This window comes from Loxodonta africana, chromosome 9 (genome assembly GCF_030014295.1).
Source record: "Loxodonta africana isolate mLoxAfr1 chromosome 9, mLoxAfr1.hap2, whole genome shotgun sequence".
NCBI lineage: Eukaryota > Metazoa > Chordata > Mammalia > Proboscidea > Elephantidae > Loxodonta > Loxodonta africana.
Genome location: NC_087350.1, coordinates 76,456,027 through 76,471,498, shown reverse-complemented (window position 1 = coordinate 76,471,498; position 15,472 = coordinate 76,456,027). Strand labels below are relative to the sequence as shown.

The 15,472-nt window shown below is 40.2% G+C and overlaps 1 protein-coding gene across 7 annotated transcripts in view; it reads right to left on the bottom strand.

Moving 5' to 3' along the window:
- TEX10 (testis expressed 10) overlaps window positions 1-15,472 on the bottom strand; it is a 65,698-nt gene that overhangs the window by 8,654 nt on the left and 41,572 nt on the right. For 4 of the 7 annotated variants that reach the window (XM_023545098.2, XM_003407838.4, XM_064291663.1 and 1 more), the window contains exon 12: window positions 581-661. The exons of 1 other annotated variant lie outside the window; for it this stretch is intronic. In XM_023545098.2, coding sequence (XP_023400866.1) covers window positions 581-661 — 81 coding nt within the window. The remainder of the gene's footprint in view (window positions 1-580; window positions 662-15,472) is intronic. 2 more of the 7 variants (XM_064291662.1, XM_064291665.1) reach the window with 1 other exon arrangement.

The following is a 15,472-nucleotide window of genomic DNA, read 5'->3' as shown; positions in this document are numbered from 1 at the left end:
CTATAATACATTATAAAAACAACCAAAGTTCAAAGGGTAAACATGAGAAAGTTAAAAGCAACAACCTAGGAATACCTAATGCAAATTTTATACCGATGGGAATAAGAGACACCCGCTAGCCAGAAGTCAAGACAGTCTCATGGTTTGGACCCACTGCTTCTAGTGCTCAGGTCCCGGCCTGAGCCTGCTGGGTGACATTGTTACTTTGGACCCAGAATCTTCTGGGTTCCAGAGCACAGACTCTAGTCTGGGTGCTGTATTCCCAATATGCTTATGCCAGCCATACGTGAGCTGGACCATTACAAGTTGGAAGGGATCTGAGGTATAATTCTCAGGTCCCTCACTGCACAGATATAGAAACTGAGGTCCTGGGGTCGAGGGAGTCCCCCAGGGTCACAGAATCAGTTAGTAACCACCAGGAATAAAACCCAGATTTCTCAGTTCTTAACCCTGCTTATGCTGTGGGATGCATGGTATCATTAAACTCAGAATTCCAGATTCTCTCCCTGGCTATGGCAAAGGCAATCTTAACCAGAGAATCATTGATTTTTTAAAGAAGAGAAAAACAAATTATATTTACCAAATGCTTACTGATGGCACTTTGCAGGATGTCAAAACTCTGGCTTCGAGCTGGGATAACCAATAAACTGTGACAAACTGCCTGTCAGAAAAGGAGAAAACCAGTAGGCAAATCGGGATATTTTTAGGTCAGAAACAAGTTCAATAGATTTATTTTTTATATATAATTGTTGAGAATATACATAGCAAAACATACACTAATTCAACAGTTTCTACATGTACCGTTTAGTGACAGTGATTACATTCTACAAGTTGTGCAACCAACCATTTCTCACCCTCTTTTTCTGAGTTGTTCCTCCCCCATTAACTCACTGCCCCTAAGGTTCCTATCTAATCATTTGAGTCACTGTTGTCAATTTGACCCCATACTGATAGATCTTAAAAGAGCATAGTGCTCAAAGCAAACATTCTTTCCTAGTTTAGCTATACTATTGTTTGGTTTTAAGAAGACCTCGGGATATTTTTGGTTTAAAGTTTAAAGATTATCTCAGGATAATAGTTTCAGGGGTTCATCTAACCTTCATGGTTCCAGCATGTCTGGAGTCCATGAGAATTTGAAATTTTGTCCTGCGTTTTTCCCCTTTTGATCGGAATTCTTCTATAGAATCTTTGATCAAAATGTTCAGTAATCATACCCGGGTACTATCCAGTTCTAGTCTCCTGGAAAAGATGGCAGTTGTTCATGGAGGCAGTTAGCCACACATTCCACATCCTCCTCCTATTTGTAACTCTCCTTCTTCCTCTGTTGCTCCAGGCTAATAAAGACCAACTGTTGTGCCCAGGATGGCTAAATGCAAGCTCCAAAGCCCCAGGCGCTAGGCATCAAATTAGGAGGTGGAACAGAGGCACTAAACATATTATTAGGCCAATTAACTGGGATATCCCATGAAACCATGACCCTAAACCTCCAAACCAGGAAACCAAATCCCATGAAAAGTTCAATAGATTTTTTTAACCTACTTGCTCTATGTATCAATAGGTAACACATAACAAAAAATGATTTGGAAGATCCACATATCAAAGGTCAAACAGTCAGGTCCATTACATGTACGAATTTTCCAAATCATTCATTTACTGGACTTTTTAGCCAACCCCTTTTCAGTGGTTATGCATGAGAAATGAAAAATGAGGCACTCTCTCTTCTCTCATTGCCTTCAAGTAGCTTACACACTATCAAGGAAAGTTTATATTATCAAGTAAGTGCTGCAAAGAAAGATCTGAGTGACGTTAACAAAGGGGCTAACAAAAGCCTTTTCCCCATTTGGTGGAAAAGTATGTCATAGAAAAACACTTATGACCCAGAAAATACTAACATCCTATTCTATTTACTCATAACCCTGCCTCCTATTCCCCCCACTCCAGAAAAAAAAAAAGACAGAAAGAGAACAGTCTATAGGAAAAAAGAAAAATATGAGGGAGGTAGAACTCAAACCCCTAGTATTTCTAATTTTCCAGGTTCTCAAGAGAGGAGGAAGATGCAAGGCCAGCACCCAATCCTTCAGAGACACCATTAAAACACACTTCATAATATGAGGAAGTGAGTGCAGAAAAGGATATATGTAGAAGAATCACATGGAGGGACTGACGGAAGGAAGAACACTCTAAGAAAAGGATGGCCATGCTAATAAGCTAAGCTCAAGAGACTGTCAATCAACCCTCAAAAACCAAGGCCTTTCTTCCTAGTCTTAGTTTGGAAGTTCCACTGAAACCTGTTCAGCATCATAGTAACATGCAAGCCTCCACTGACAAATGGGTGGTAATTAACAAGATGTGGTTTTTGTATCTACAGAGTTTCACGGTCTCAACTCCCAAACAAACTGAAAATGGAAGGGAAAACAGGTTGCCAAGCTACTGATCCCCAAGCAGGCAGGTGTGGCTGGATCTCTCCAGCCAACTGACATCAGGCACAAGCAGTCACTCCTATTTACTACAGTATGTCAAACAGGTTTCCCTTTTTCCATCTACCATTAAGTGAAAAGTTTACATGTAACATAGTGCTTCAGACAATGGAGGAATCATGTGGTATCAGTATAGAAAAAAACAGACTCAATAAGTTAATGACTGGAAGTAAAAACCACTTGAAAGTCAAGGTACCTGGAATGATTAGGGCTGCTCTGCCCTGAGGCTTTCGCCTCTGCTATGACCGTGTTTGAAAGTCATGGAGTAGTTATTCAAATCTGAAATTCAAATAATTCAAAATATCATGCTGGTATTTTGAAGAAGTAAGGAGTGTACACATAGCAATTGGAAAAAAGGTATAATGAAATATACACTGAAAAACCTAAATCTGTTTAGAGAAAACAGAAGGTGCACAACACAAAACAGAAATCATCCAACATATCCAGAAAGTGGGATATTCTCCAAGAAATGGTCTGCTTTCTTAAAAACGTCTGTATGATTTAAAAAATGGGGGAAGGGGAAGGACTATTCTAGAATAAGAGGCATAAGAAGATTGCAATGTGGGAACTTTGACATATATGAACATTGATTGGACTCTAGATTGGGGGGAAAGCCCTATAATAGACATTTTGTGGTCAACTGGGAGAATTTTGATTAGGAAATTATTAATAAGTTGCTTTTTAATCCATGATTCTGCCCAAGAAAAATGTCTGACATATATTATACTTTATATTTTATGTATATTCTTATTTAATACGTTGGCAAATGAATACCAACATGGTAGACTACTAATCATAAAACCACTAAGCATGAAACCTGAAGGCCTAAAGAGATGTATATACAAACAAATGTGACTGAAAAGTGTGTTACAAGGAAGCTGCAATTATTAAGACACACAAAACCTACAGAAACAGGTATCTTAAGAAGCAGGGAAATATATATACACACATATATAGATAACTTATAAAAATGTATGACAGACATAATAAGTTATCTTTACTGTTCTTTAAAAAAAAAAAAAACAAAACAGGTAGTTTCAGTGGATAAAAGAAAAAAATCTTATAGTCTAGATCTCAGCCAGAGGTCACAATAGCAACCATTCTAGGTAAGATTTTACTACATAATGCTTAATAAAATCTGTGTTAATGGTGAGTTGATTTGAAACATAACTTTTAAATCCTGTTATTAACATCCCTTGATCCTAATAGACATTATTATTGTATTTATCAACTTGAAGTTTAATTCAAAGCACCAAAACCTTTTTTTCTCTTAGAAATGTATCATTTTCCCTTAAAATATATCATTCAACACACCAGTCCTTTGTCTTTTTAAAACAATCACACTGCTGACTTAGAAAGGTAGAAATGACTGCCGTATTGAGATGAAATTAAGATAAAGGCTTATAAACTGCTATGGCCCTCCCTATCCTAGGTTTTTTTCCTACCCTCACTTTAAATTTACTTTTCAGTAAGCCTCTACTAGTCTTTCTCTAGAACCATGTAACATACTGCTTATAACCACAGGCCTGATAAATTTTTAAAAATTAAGCTCACTTGGTTACAATTTACAATGAAGACTTAAGAAGCTTGCCAGTGAATAAAAGGAACGAGGGGTGGCGTCCACTGGCTATTCCAATAAACATTTTTCACACCTTTCTCCCATGGCCACCTGTACAAAAAGGCTGTAAAAGCCACCATCTTTCTTTTGCAGATTTTCTCACAGCTAGGAACCATCATGTAGTTCAGTTCTGGCCAATGATATCCAAGCAGTAGTCTGCTACTGGACCTCCTCTGATAGAAAATAAGCTGAACTGTCATTGTCCCTTCCCTCTCCTTCCAAACTTGAAAGTAAACCTGATGCCTGGAACTACAGTAATCACTTCAACTTGCAGGAATGGCCAAAAGAGCTACATATGTGCTGGCTGTAACATCGCTGAACTTCTGAATTAATGAAAGTAGTTAATTACTTCCAAACTGTTAGAACATGTGCATGTGTTGGGGGCAGGGGGCCTTGTGCTTTTATTAACTGCCCCAGAAAACAATCCTAACAGATATATGGCTTTCTACTTATATTTATTTTTGGCTTCTAAGGCTTTTTGGTTTTCTTCATGCCTCTGAGACATATACCAGAGAAATAAATTTGCCAGTAAGAAATGTTAACAGGGCAGCGCCAAGATGGAGTAATCAGACGATTCCGATGATCCCTCTTACAACAAAGACCCGAAAAAACAAGTGAAACGATTATATTTATGAGAAGCTAGGAGCCCTGAACATCAAACTCAAAATTAGAAAACGGACTGAGCACTGGGAGAGGAAGAGACAGTTCAGAAGTGGAGAGGAGTTGCTGGACCTGAATCGCCAGGAACCCTCAGGCACCATTCCTAGGAGTGACTGTGGCAGCTGGTGGTAGCATCCAGTCACAGTTTCCTCAGGGAGAAACATCCCGCCGCACAGCCTACTCACGCCTCTGGAACCAGAGTAGAACAGCGCTCTCAGCAAAAGCTAAGTACTTGCGTGTATTTTGCCGTACCCCGCCAACCCTCTAGCCAGCTTCAGTGGGTGTCAATTTCCCTAGGCCTGAGATAGGCCCTGCTGAGCGCTCTGAGCTACTCTACTGGCTTTCGAGAACGAATAAATTCACAACTGGGGGAAAAGATAATCTGCCAGCTCCACTAACCTGGGCAGCTTAGGACAGAAGCTGCTCTTTTTCAGGCATAAATGTTCCATGGACTTTTAATATCTTTTCCCACTTCATGGACTTGAGTGGACCTATTTCAGGAGAATAGGCCCTTGTTGGCAGACTACAACAGTTTCAGCTGTGTGGTGGAGAGGTGGGTGTTTGATGTTTGACACCACTTTTCCTATTAAACAGGGTTCTCAGCTACCCACATCAGGGGCCTAAGGACTAGTGGCTCTACTCACGTCACGCAGCCACCTGCGACTGGGTTCCAAGGATAACTGGTACCTCCTAGTCCTTACAACCAAAAGCACTGGGTGCCCATGGTCCTTCTGCAGAACTCACTCATCTGTGTGCTCTAGGGAACAGGGACGCACTTTCCTAACAGATACTCAGGGGACGGTTGTCAGCCCCGTGCCTTGTTCAAAGCGTGGCTGCCTGCTGCAACCAGATAGCTGTACCAACACCAATCACCCCTGCCCCTCTAAAACTGTAGGACAGAGCATTTACCACACACTTGATGACCAACTACCTGGACACATAAGCTGAATCTATACAAGAAAAGTGAATGGACTCCTAGGCTCATATACCTGATAACAGCTCTAGCCATCTGATGACAGGACATTAGAACTTCGAAGGTAAAAATATCAAGCTAGCTCACTCAAGCAACCTATTCGGGCATATCAAAACAAAACAAAGTAAGAAGCTAGGATACAGTAAGCAAATATAACTTATAGATGGTTTACAGATAGCAGTCAATATCAAAATCACATAAAGAAGCAGACCATGACCACTTCAACAAGCTCTCAAAACAAAGAATCAAGGGATCTTCTGGATGAAGGTACATTCCTGGAATTACCAGATGCAGAATACAAAAGATTAATATTCAGAACTCTTCCAGACATCAGGAAGATCACGGAATACACAGAATGACCCAAGGAACACACAGATAAAGCAGCTGAAGAAATTATAAAGGCTATTCAAGAACACAATGAAAAATTTAATAAGCTGCAAGAACCCAAAGAGAGAGAGCAATCAGAAATTCAGAAGATTAACAATCAAATTACAGAATTAGACAACTCAACAGAAAGTCAGAGAAGCAGAATTAGGGAGGCAGAAGGCAGAATTACTGAGACTGAAGATAAAACACTTGGAACCAAAATATTGGAAGAAAAATCAGGTAAAAGAACTTAAAAAAAAAAAATGAAGTAACCCTAAGAATCATGTGGGACTGTATCAGAAGAAATAATCTACGAGTGATTGGAGTACCAGAACAGGAAGAATAACAGAAAATACAGAGAGAACTGCTGAAGATTTCTTGGCAGAAAACTTCCCTGATATTATGAAAGATGAGAAGATATCTATCCAAGATGCTCATCAAACTCCACATAAGGTAGATCTTAAAAGAAACTCACCAAGACAATCACCTCATAGGCATCCATAAGATGGACAAGGAAAAATAAAGACAGAAAAATTGATGCATTCGCATTGTGGTGTTGGTCACGAATACGGAATACACCATGGACTGCCAGAAGAAGGAACAAATCAGTCTCAAAAGAAATATACCCAGAACACTCCTTAGAAGTGAGGATGGCAAGACTTCAGCTCACTTATTTTGGACATGTCATCAGGAAAAACCAATTGCTAAAAAAGGACATTATGGTTGGTAAAGGAGAGGGTCGGCAAAGTTGAGGGAGGCCCTCAGTGACATGGACTGACACAGTGGTGGAGACAATGGATTCAAAGATACATATGGATCATGAAGATGGCATAGGACTGGGCAGCTTTTAGTTCTGTTATAGATTACATTGCCATGAGTTGGAATCGATGGGATGGCAACTAACAATAGTATGGTCACACAACATTTTTAAGACTTGTCATTGTTGCATGCATCAGTAGTAAACTTTATCTCTGAGTAGTATTTTATGGATATATCATGATTTGTTTATGCTGGTGCTGTTAGACGCCGTCCAGTCGGTTCCGATTGATAGTGACCCTATATAGAACAGAACAAGACACCACCCAGGATCCGGGGCCAAGATGGCGGACTAGGTGGACGCTACCGCGGATCCCTCTTGCAACAAAGACTCGGAAAAACAAGGGAATCGATCACATACATAACAATCTACGAACTCTGAACAACAAGCACAGACTTAGAGACGGAAAACGAACAAATACGGGCAGACAGCGACTGTTTTCAGAACTAGGAGCCAGCGCACCAGCTGACTACTTGGAAAATCTAGTTTCCCAGTGATGGCTCGGAGACAGCAGTCCATATCAAACCACATAAAGAAACAGACCATGACAGCTTCTCCAACCCCCCAAACAAAAGAATCAAAATCTTTCCCAAATGAAGATACAATCCTGGAATTATCAGATACAGAATATAAAAAACTAATTTACAGAATGCTTAAAGATATCACAAATGAAATTAGGATAAATGCAGAAAAAGCCAAGGAACACACTGATAAAACTGTTGAAGAACTCAAAAAGATTATTCAAGAACATAGTGGAAAAATTAACAAGTTGCAAGAATCCATAGAGAGACAGCATGTAGAAATCCAAGATTAACAATAAAATTACAGAATTTGACAACGCAATAGAAAGTCAGAGGAGCAGACTCCAGCAATTAGAATGTAGACTGGGACATCTGGAGGACCAGGGAAACATCACCAACATAGCTGAAAAAAAATCAGATAAAAGAATTAAAAAAAAGGAAGAAACCCTAAGAATCATGTGGGACTCTATCAAGAAGGATAACTTGGAGGCGGAGCCAAGATGGCGGACTAGGCAGACGTTACCTCGGATCCCTCTTACAACAAAGACACGGAAAAACAAGTGAATCGATCACATACATAACAATCTACGAACCCTGAACAACAAACACAGATTTAGAGACGGAGAACGAACTAATACGGGGAAGCAGCGATAGTTTCCAGAGCCTGGAGCCAGAGTACCAGTCAGGTACGGCACAAGCACAGAGACCTGCTCCACCCCCCTGAACTAACCCCGGGAGGGGGACCAGCCGGTTCCACGGGCGGCGTGGGACGCAGCCGGTAGGAGAAGTCCCCGGGAGGCAGTGACTGATCTTGGAGCAGAAAGAGCAGCATCCGAGCCGGAGAACCGTCCCGCAGGGATTTGGACGGCACGCAGGTACGCCATAAACACGGAGAGTTGCTCCACCCCCTGAACTAACCCCGGGAAGGGGACCAGCCGGGTCGCGCGGGCGGCGTGGGACGCAGCCGGTAGGAGAAGTCCCCGGGAGGCAGCGACTGGTATTGGAGTGGGGAGAACAGCGTTCCAGCCGGGACACTCGGTCGCGGCACAAGCACGGGGAGCTACTCCACCCATCTGAACTAACCCCGGGAGGGGGCCCACCTGGTTCACGGGGGCGGCACGGCCACACGGCTGGAGAGACGAGAAGTCCCCGGGAGGCAGCGACTGATTTTGGAGTTGAGAGTGCACCGTCCCAGTAGGGGAGCCTTGACGCTGGGCGTGGGGCTGGAAGCAGAGGATCTGACCGTGACTCCAGCGGGCCAGACCCCCTGGGGGCAATTTCCACACAGCCAGCACACATAGGCGACGCGCCCGCGGGAATCTCAGATATAACAGTCATTCCAAGCAAGACAAGCAACTCTGGCTATATTCTGAGGTGCTACTCTCCTATCTCTCTGTTCCCTCCCCCACCCTCCCCAGGCGGCTTCATTAACATCTGAATAGCCTGAGCCAGAGGGAGAACTCTGATAGGGATCTGACTGCAGTTTTTTTTTAGCGGATTTTCTGGAAAAACTAGTTTCCCAGTGATGGCTCGGAGACAACAATCCATATCAAACCACTTAAAGAAGCAGACCGTGACAGCTTCTCCAACCCCCCAAACAAAAGAATCAAAATCTTTCCCAAATGAAGATACAATTTTGGAATTATCAGATACAGAATATAAAAAACTAATTTACAGAATGCTTAATGATATCACAAATGAAATTAGGATATCTGCAGAAAAAGCCAAGGAGCACACTGATAAAACTGTTGAAGAACTCAAAAAGATTATTCAAGAACATACTGGAAAAATTAATAAGTTGCAAGAATCCATAGAGAGACAACATGTAGAAATCCAAAAGATTAACAATAAAATAACAGAATTAGACAACACACTAGGAAGTCAGAGGAGCAGACTCGAGCAATTAGAATGCAGACTGGGACATCTGGAGGACCAGGGAATCAACACCAACATAGCTGAAAAAAAATCAGATAAAAGAATTAAAAAAAATGAAGAAACCCTAAGAATTATGCGGGACTCTATCAAGAAGGATAACCTGCGGGTGATTGGAGTCCCAGAACAGGGAGGGGGGACAGAAAACACAGAGAAAATAGTTGAAGAACTTCTGACAGAAAACTTCCCTGACATCATGAAAGACGAAAGGATATCTATCCAAGATGCTCATCGAACCCCATTTAAGATTGATACAAAAAGAAAAACACCAAGACATATTATCATCAAACTCACCAAAACCAAAGATAAACAGAAAATTTTAAAAGCAGCCAGGGAGAAAAGAAAGGTTTCCTTCAAGGGAGAATCAATAAGAATATGTTCTGACTACTCAGCAGAAACCATGCAGGCAAGAAGGGAATGGGACGACATATACAGAACACTGAAGGAGAAAAACTGCCAACCAAGGATCATATATCCAGCAAAACTCTCTCTGAAATATGAAGGCGAAATTAAGATATTTACAGACAAACACAAGTTTAGAGAATTTGCAAAAACCAAACCAAAGCTGCAAGAAATACTGAAGGATATTGTTTGGTCACAGAACCAATAATATCAGATATCAGCACAACACAAGGTCACAAAACAGAACGTCCTGATATCAACTCAAATAGGGAAATCACAAAAACAAACAAATTAAGATTAATTAAAAAAAAAAATACACATAACAGGGAATCATGGAAGTCAATAGGTAAAAGATCACAATAATCAAAAAGAGGGACTAAATACAGGAGGCATTGAACTGCCATATGGAGAGTGATACAAGGCGATATAGGACAATACAAGTTAGGTTTTTACTTAGTAAAATAGGGGTATATAATGAGGTAACCACAAAAAGGTATAACAACTCTATAACTCAAGATAAAAGCCAAGAAAAACGTAACGACTCAACTAACATAAAGTCAAACACTATGAAAATGAGGATCTCACAATTTACTAAGAAAAACGCCTCAGCACAAAAAAGTATGTGGAAAAATGAAATTGTCAACAACACACATAAAAAGGCATCAAAATGACAGCACTAAAAACTTATTTATCTATAATTACCCTGAATGTAAATGGACTAAATGCACCAATAAAGAGACAGAGAGTCACAGACTGGATAAAGAAACACGATCCATCTATATGCTGCCTACAAGAGACACACCTTAGACTTAGAGACACAAACAAACTAAAACTCAAAGGATGGAAAAAAGTATATCAAGCAAACAATAAGCAAAAAAGAAGAGGAGTAGCAATATTAATTTCTGACAAAATAGACTTTAGACTTAAATCCACCACAAAGGATAAAGAAGGACACTATATAATGATAAAAGGGACAATTGATCAGGAAGACATAACCATATTAAATATTTACGCACCCAATGACAGGGCTGCAAGATACATAAATCAAATTTTAACAGAACTGAAAAGCGAGATAGATACCTCCACAATTATAGTAGGAGACTTCAACACACCACTTTCGGAGAAGGACAGGACATCCAGTAAGAAGCTCAACAGAGACACGGAAGATCTAATTACAACAATCAACCAACTTGACCTCATTGACTTATACAGAACTCTCCACCCAACTGCTGCAAAATATACTTTTTTTTCCAGCGCACATGGAACATTCTCTAGAATAGACCACATATTAGGTCATAAAACAAACCTTTGCAAAGTCCAAAACATCGAAATATTAAAAAGCATCTTCTCAGACCACAAGGCAATAAAACTAGAGATCAATAACAGAAAAACGAGGGAAAAGAAATCAAATACTTGGAAAATGAACAATACCCTCCTGAAAAAAGACTGGGTTATAGAAGAAATCAAGGAGGGAATAAGGAAATTCATAGAAAGCAACGAGAATGAAAATACTTCCTATCAAAACCTCTGGGACACAGCAAAAGCAGTGCTCAGAGGCCAATTTATATCGATAAATGCACACATACAAAAAGAAGAAAGAGCCAAAATCAGAGAACTGTCCCTACAACTTGAACAAATAGAAAGTGAGCAACAAAAGAATCCATCAGGCACCAGAAGAAAACAAATAATAAAAATTAGAGCTGAACTAAATGAATTAGAGAACAGAAAAACAATCGAAAGAATTAACAAAGCCAAAAGCTGGTTCTTTGAAAAAATTAACAAAATTGATAAACCATTGGCTAGACTGACTAAAGAAATACAGGAAAGGAAACAAATAACCCGAATAAGAAATGAGAAGGACCACATCACAACAGAACCAAATGAAATTAAAAGAATCATTTCAGATTATTATGAAAAATTGTACTCTAACAAATTTGAAAACCTAGAAGAAATGGATGAATTCCTGGAAAAACACTACCTACCTAAACTAACACATTCAGAAGTAGAACAACTAAATAGACCCATAACAAAAAAAGAGATTGAAACGGTAATCAAAAAACTCCCAACAAAAAAAAGTCCTGGCCCGGACGGCTTCACTGCAGAGTTCTACCAAACTTTCAGAGAAGAGTTAACACCACTACTACTGAAGGTATTTCAAAGCATAGAAAAGGACGGAATACTACCCAACTCATTCTATGAAGCCACCATCTCCCTGATACCAAAACCAGGTAAAGACATTACAAAAAAAGAAAATTATAGACCTATATCCCTCATGAACATTGATGCAAAAATCCTCAACAAAATTCTAGCCAATAGAATCCAACGACACATCAAAAAAATAATTCACCCTGATCAAGTGGAATTTATACCAGGTATGCAAGGCTGGTTTAATATCAGAAAAACCATTAATGTAATCCATCACATAAATAAATCAAAAGACAAAAACCACATGATCTTATCAATTGATGCAGAAAAGGCATTTGACAAAGTCCAACACCCATTCATGATAAAAACTCTCACCAAAATAGGAACTGAAGGAAAATTCCTCAACATAATAAAGGGCATCTATGCAAAGCCAACAGCCAATATCACTCTAAATGGAGAGAACCTGAAAGCATTTCCCTTGAGAACGGGAACCAGACAAGGATGCCCTTTATCACCGCTCTTATTCAACATCGTGTTGGAAGTCTTAGCCAGGGCAATCAGGCTAGACAAAGAAATAAAAGGTATCCGGATTGGCAAGGAAGAAGTAAAGTTATCACTATTTGCAGATGACATGATTATATACACAGAAAACCCTAAGGAATCCTCCAGAAAACTACTGAAACTAATAGAAGAGTTTGGCAGAGTCTCAGGTTATAAAATAAACATACAAAAATCACTTGGATTCCTCTACATCAACAAAAAGAACACCGAAGAGGAAATTACCAAATCAATACCATTCACAATAGCCCCCAAGAAGATAAGATACTTAGGAATAAATCTTACCAAGGATGTAAAAGACCTATACAAAGAAAACTACAAAGCTCTACTACAAGGAATTCAAAAGGACATACTTAAGTGGAAAAACATACCTTGCTCATGGATAGGAAGACTTAAAATAGTAAAAATGTCTATTCTACCAAAAGCCATCTATACATTTAACGCACTTCCGATCCAAATTCCAATGTCATATTTTAAGGGGATAGAGAAACAAATCACCAATTTCATATGGAACGGAAAGAAGCCCCGGATAAGCAAAGCACTACTGAAAAAGAAGAAGAAAGTGGGAGGCCTCACCTTACCTGACTTCAGAACCTATTATACAGCCACAGTAGTCAAAACAGCCTGGTATTGGTACAACAACAGACACATACACCAATGGAACAGAATTGAGAACCCAGACATAGATCCATCCACGTATGAGCAGCTGATATTTGACAAAGGACCAGTGTCAATTAACTGGGGAAAAGATAGCCTTTTTAACAAATGGTGCTGGCATAACTGGATATCCATTTGCAAAAAAATGAAACAGGACCCATACCTCACACCATGCACAAAAACTAACTCCAAGTGGATCAAAGACCTAAACATAAAGACTAAAACGATAAAGATCATGGAAGAAAAAATTGGGACAACCCTAGGAGCCCTAATACAAGGTATAAACAGAATACAAAACATTACCAAAAATGATGCAGAGAAACCCGATAACTGGGAGCTCCTAAAAATCAAACACCTATGCTCATCTAAAGACTTCACCAAAAGAGTAAAAAGACCACCTACAGATTGGGAAAGAATTTTCAGCTATGACATCTCCGACCAGCGCCTGATCTCTAAAATCTACATGATTCTGGCAAAACTCAACCACAAAAAGACAAACAACCCAATCAAGAAGTGGGCAAAGGATATGAACACACATTTCTCTAAAGAAGATATTCAGGCAGCCAACAGATACATGAGAAAATGCTCTCAATCATTAGCCATTAGAGAAATGCAAATTAAAACTACGATGAGATTCCATGTCACACCAGCAAGGCTGGCATTAATCCAAAAAACACAAAATAATAAATGTTGGAGAGGCTGCGGAGAGATTGGAACTCTCATACACTGCTGGTGGGAATGTAAAATGGTCCAACCACTTTGGAAATCTATCTGGCGTTATCTTAAACAGTTAGAAATAGAACTACCATACAACCCAGAAATCCCACTCCTAGGAATATACCCTAGAGATACAAGAGCCTTCATACAAACAGATATATGCACACCCATGTTTATTGCAGCTCTGTTTACAATAGCAAAAAGTTGGAAGCAACCAAGGTGTCCATCAACGGATGAATGGGTAAATAAATTGTGGTATATTCACACAATGGAATACTACGCATCGATAAAGAACAGTGACGAATCTCTGAAACATTTCATAACATGGAGGAACCTGGAAGGCATTATGCTGAGCGAAATTAGTCAGAGGCAAAAGGACAAATATTGTATAAGACCACTATTATAAGATCTTGAGAAATAGTAAACCTGAGAAGAACACATACTTTTGTGGTTACGAGGGGGGGAGGGAGGGAGGGTGGGAGAGGGTTTTTTATTGATTAATCAGTAGATAAGAACTGCTTTAGGTGAAGGGAAAGACAACACTCAATACATGGAAGGTCAGCTCAATTGGACTGGACCAAAAGCAAAGAAGTTTCCGGGATAAAATGAATGCTTCAAAGGTCAGCGGAGCAAGCGCAGGGGTCTGGGGAACATGGTTTGCGGGGACTTCTAAGTCAATTGGCAAAATAATTCTATTATGAAATCATTCTGCATCCCACTTTGAAATGTGGCGTCTGGGGTCTTAAATGCTAACAAGCAGCCATCTAAGATGCAGCAATTGGTCTCAACCCACCTGGAGCAAAGGAAAATGAAGAACACCAAGCCCACATGACAACTAAGAGCCCAAGAGACAGAAAGGGCCACATGAACCAGAGACCTACATCATCCTGAGACCAGAAGAACTAGTTGGTGCCCGGCCACAATCGATGACTGCCCTGACAGGGAGCTCAGCAGAGGACCCCTGAGGGAGCAGGAGATCAGTGGGATGCAGACCCCAAATTCTCATAAGAAGACCAAACTTAATGGTCTGACTGAGACTGGAGGAATCCCGGTGGCCATGCTCCCCAGACCTTCTGTTGACACAGGACAGGAACCATCCCCGAAGACAACTCATCAGAAATGAAAGGGACTGGTCAGCGGGCGGGAGAGAGATGCTGATGAAGAGTGAGCTAATTATATCAGGTGGACACTTGAGATTGTGTTGGCAACTCTTGCCTGGAGGGGGCATGGGAGGATAGAGAGAGAGGGAAGCCGGCAAAATTGTCAAGAAAGGAGAGACTGAAAGGGCTGACTCAAGACGGGGAGAGTAAGTGGGAGTAGGGAGTGAGATGTATGTAAACTTATATGTGACAGACTGATTGGATTTGTAAACGTTCACTTGAAGCTTAATAAAAGTTATTACAAAAAAAAAAAAAAAAAGAAGGATAACTTGCGAGTGATTGGAGTCCCAGAACAGGGAGGGGGGGCAGAAAACACAGAGAAAATAGTTGAAGAACTCCTGACACAAAACTTCCCTGACATCATGAAAGACGAAAGGATATCTATCCAAGATGCTCATCGAACCCCATTTAAGCTTGATCCAAAAAGAAAAACACCACGACATATCATCATCAAACTTGCCAAAACCAA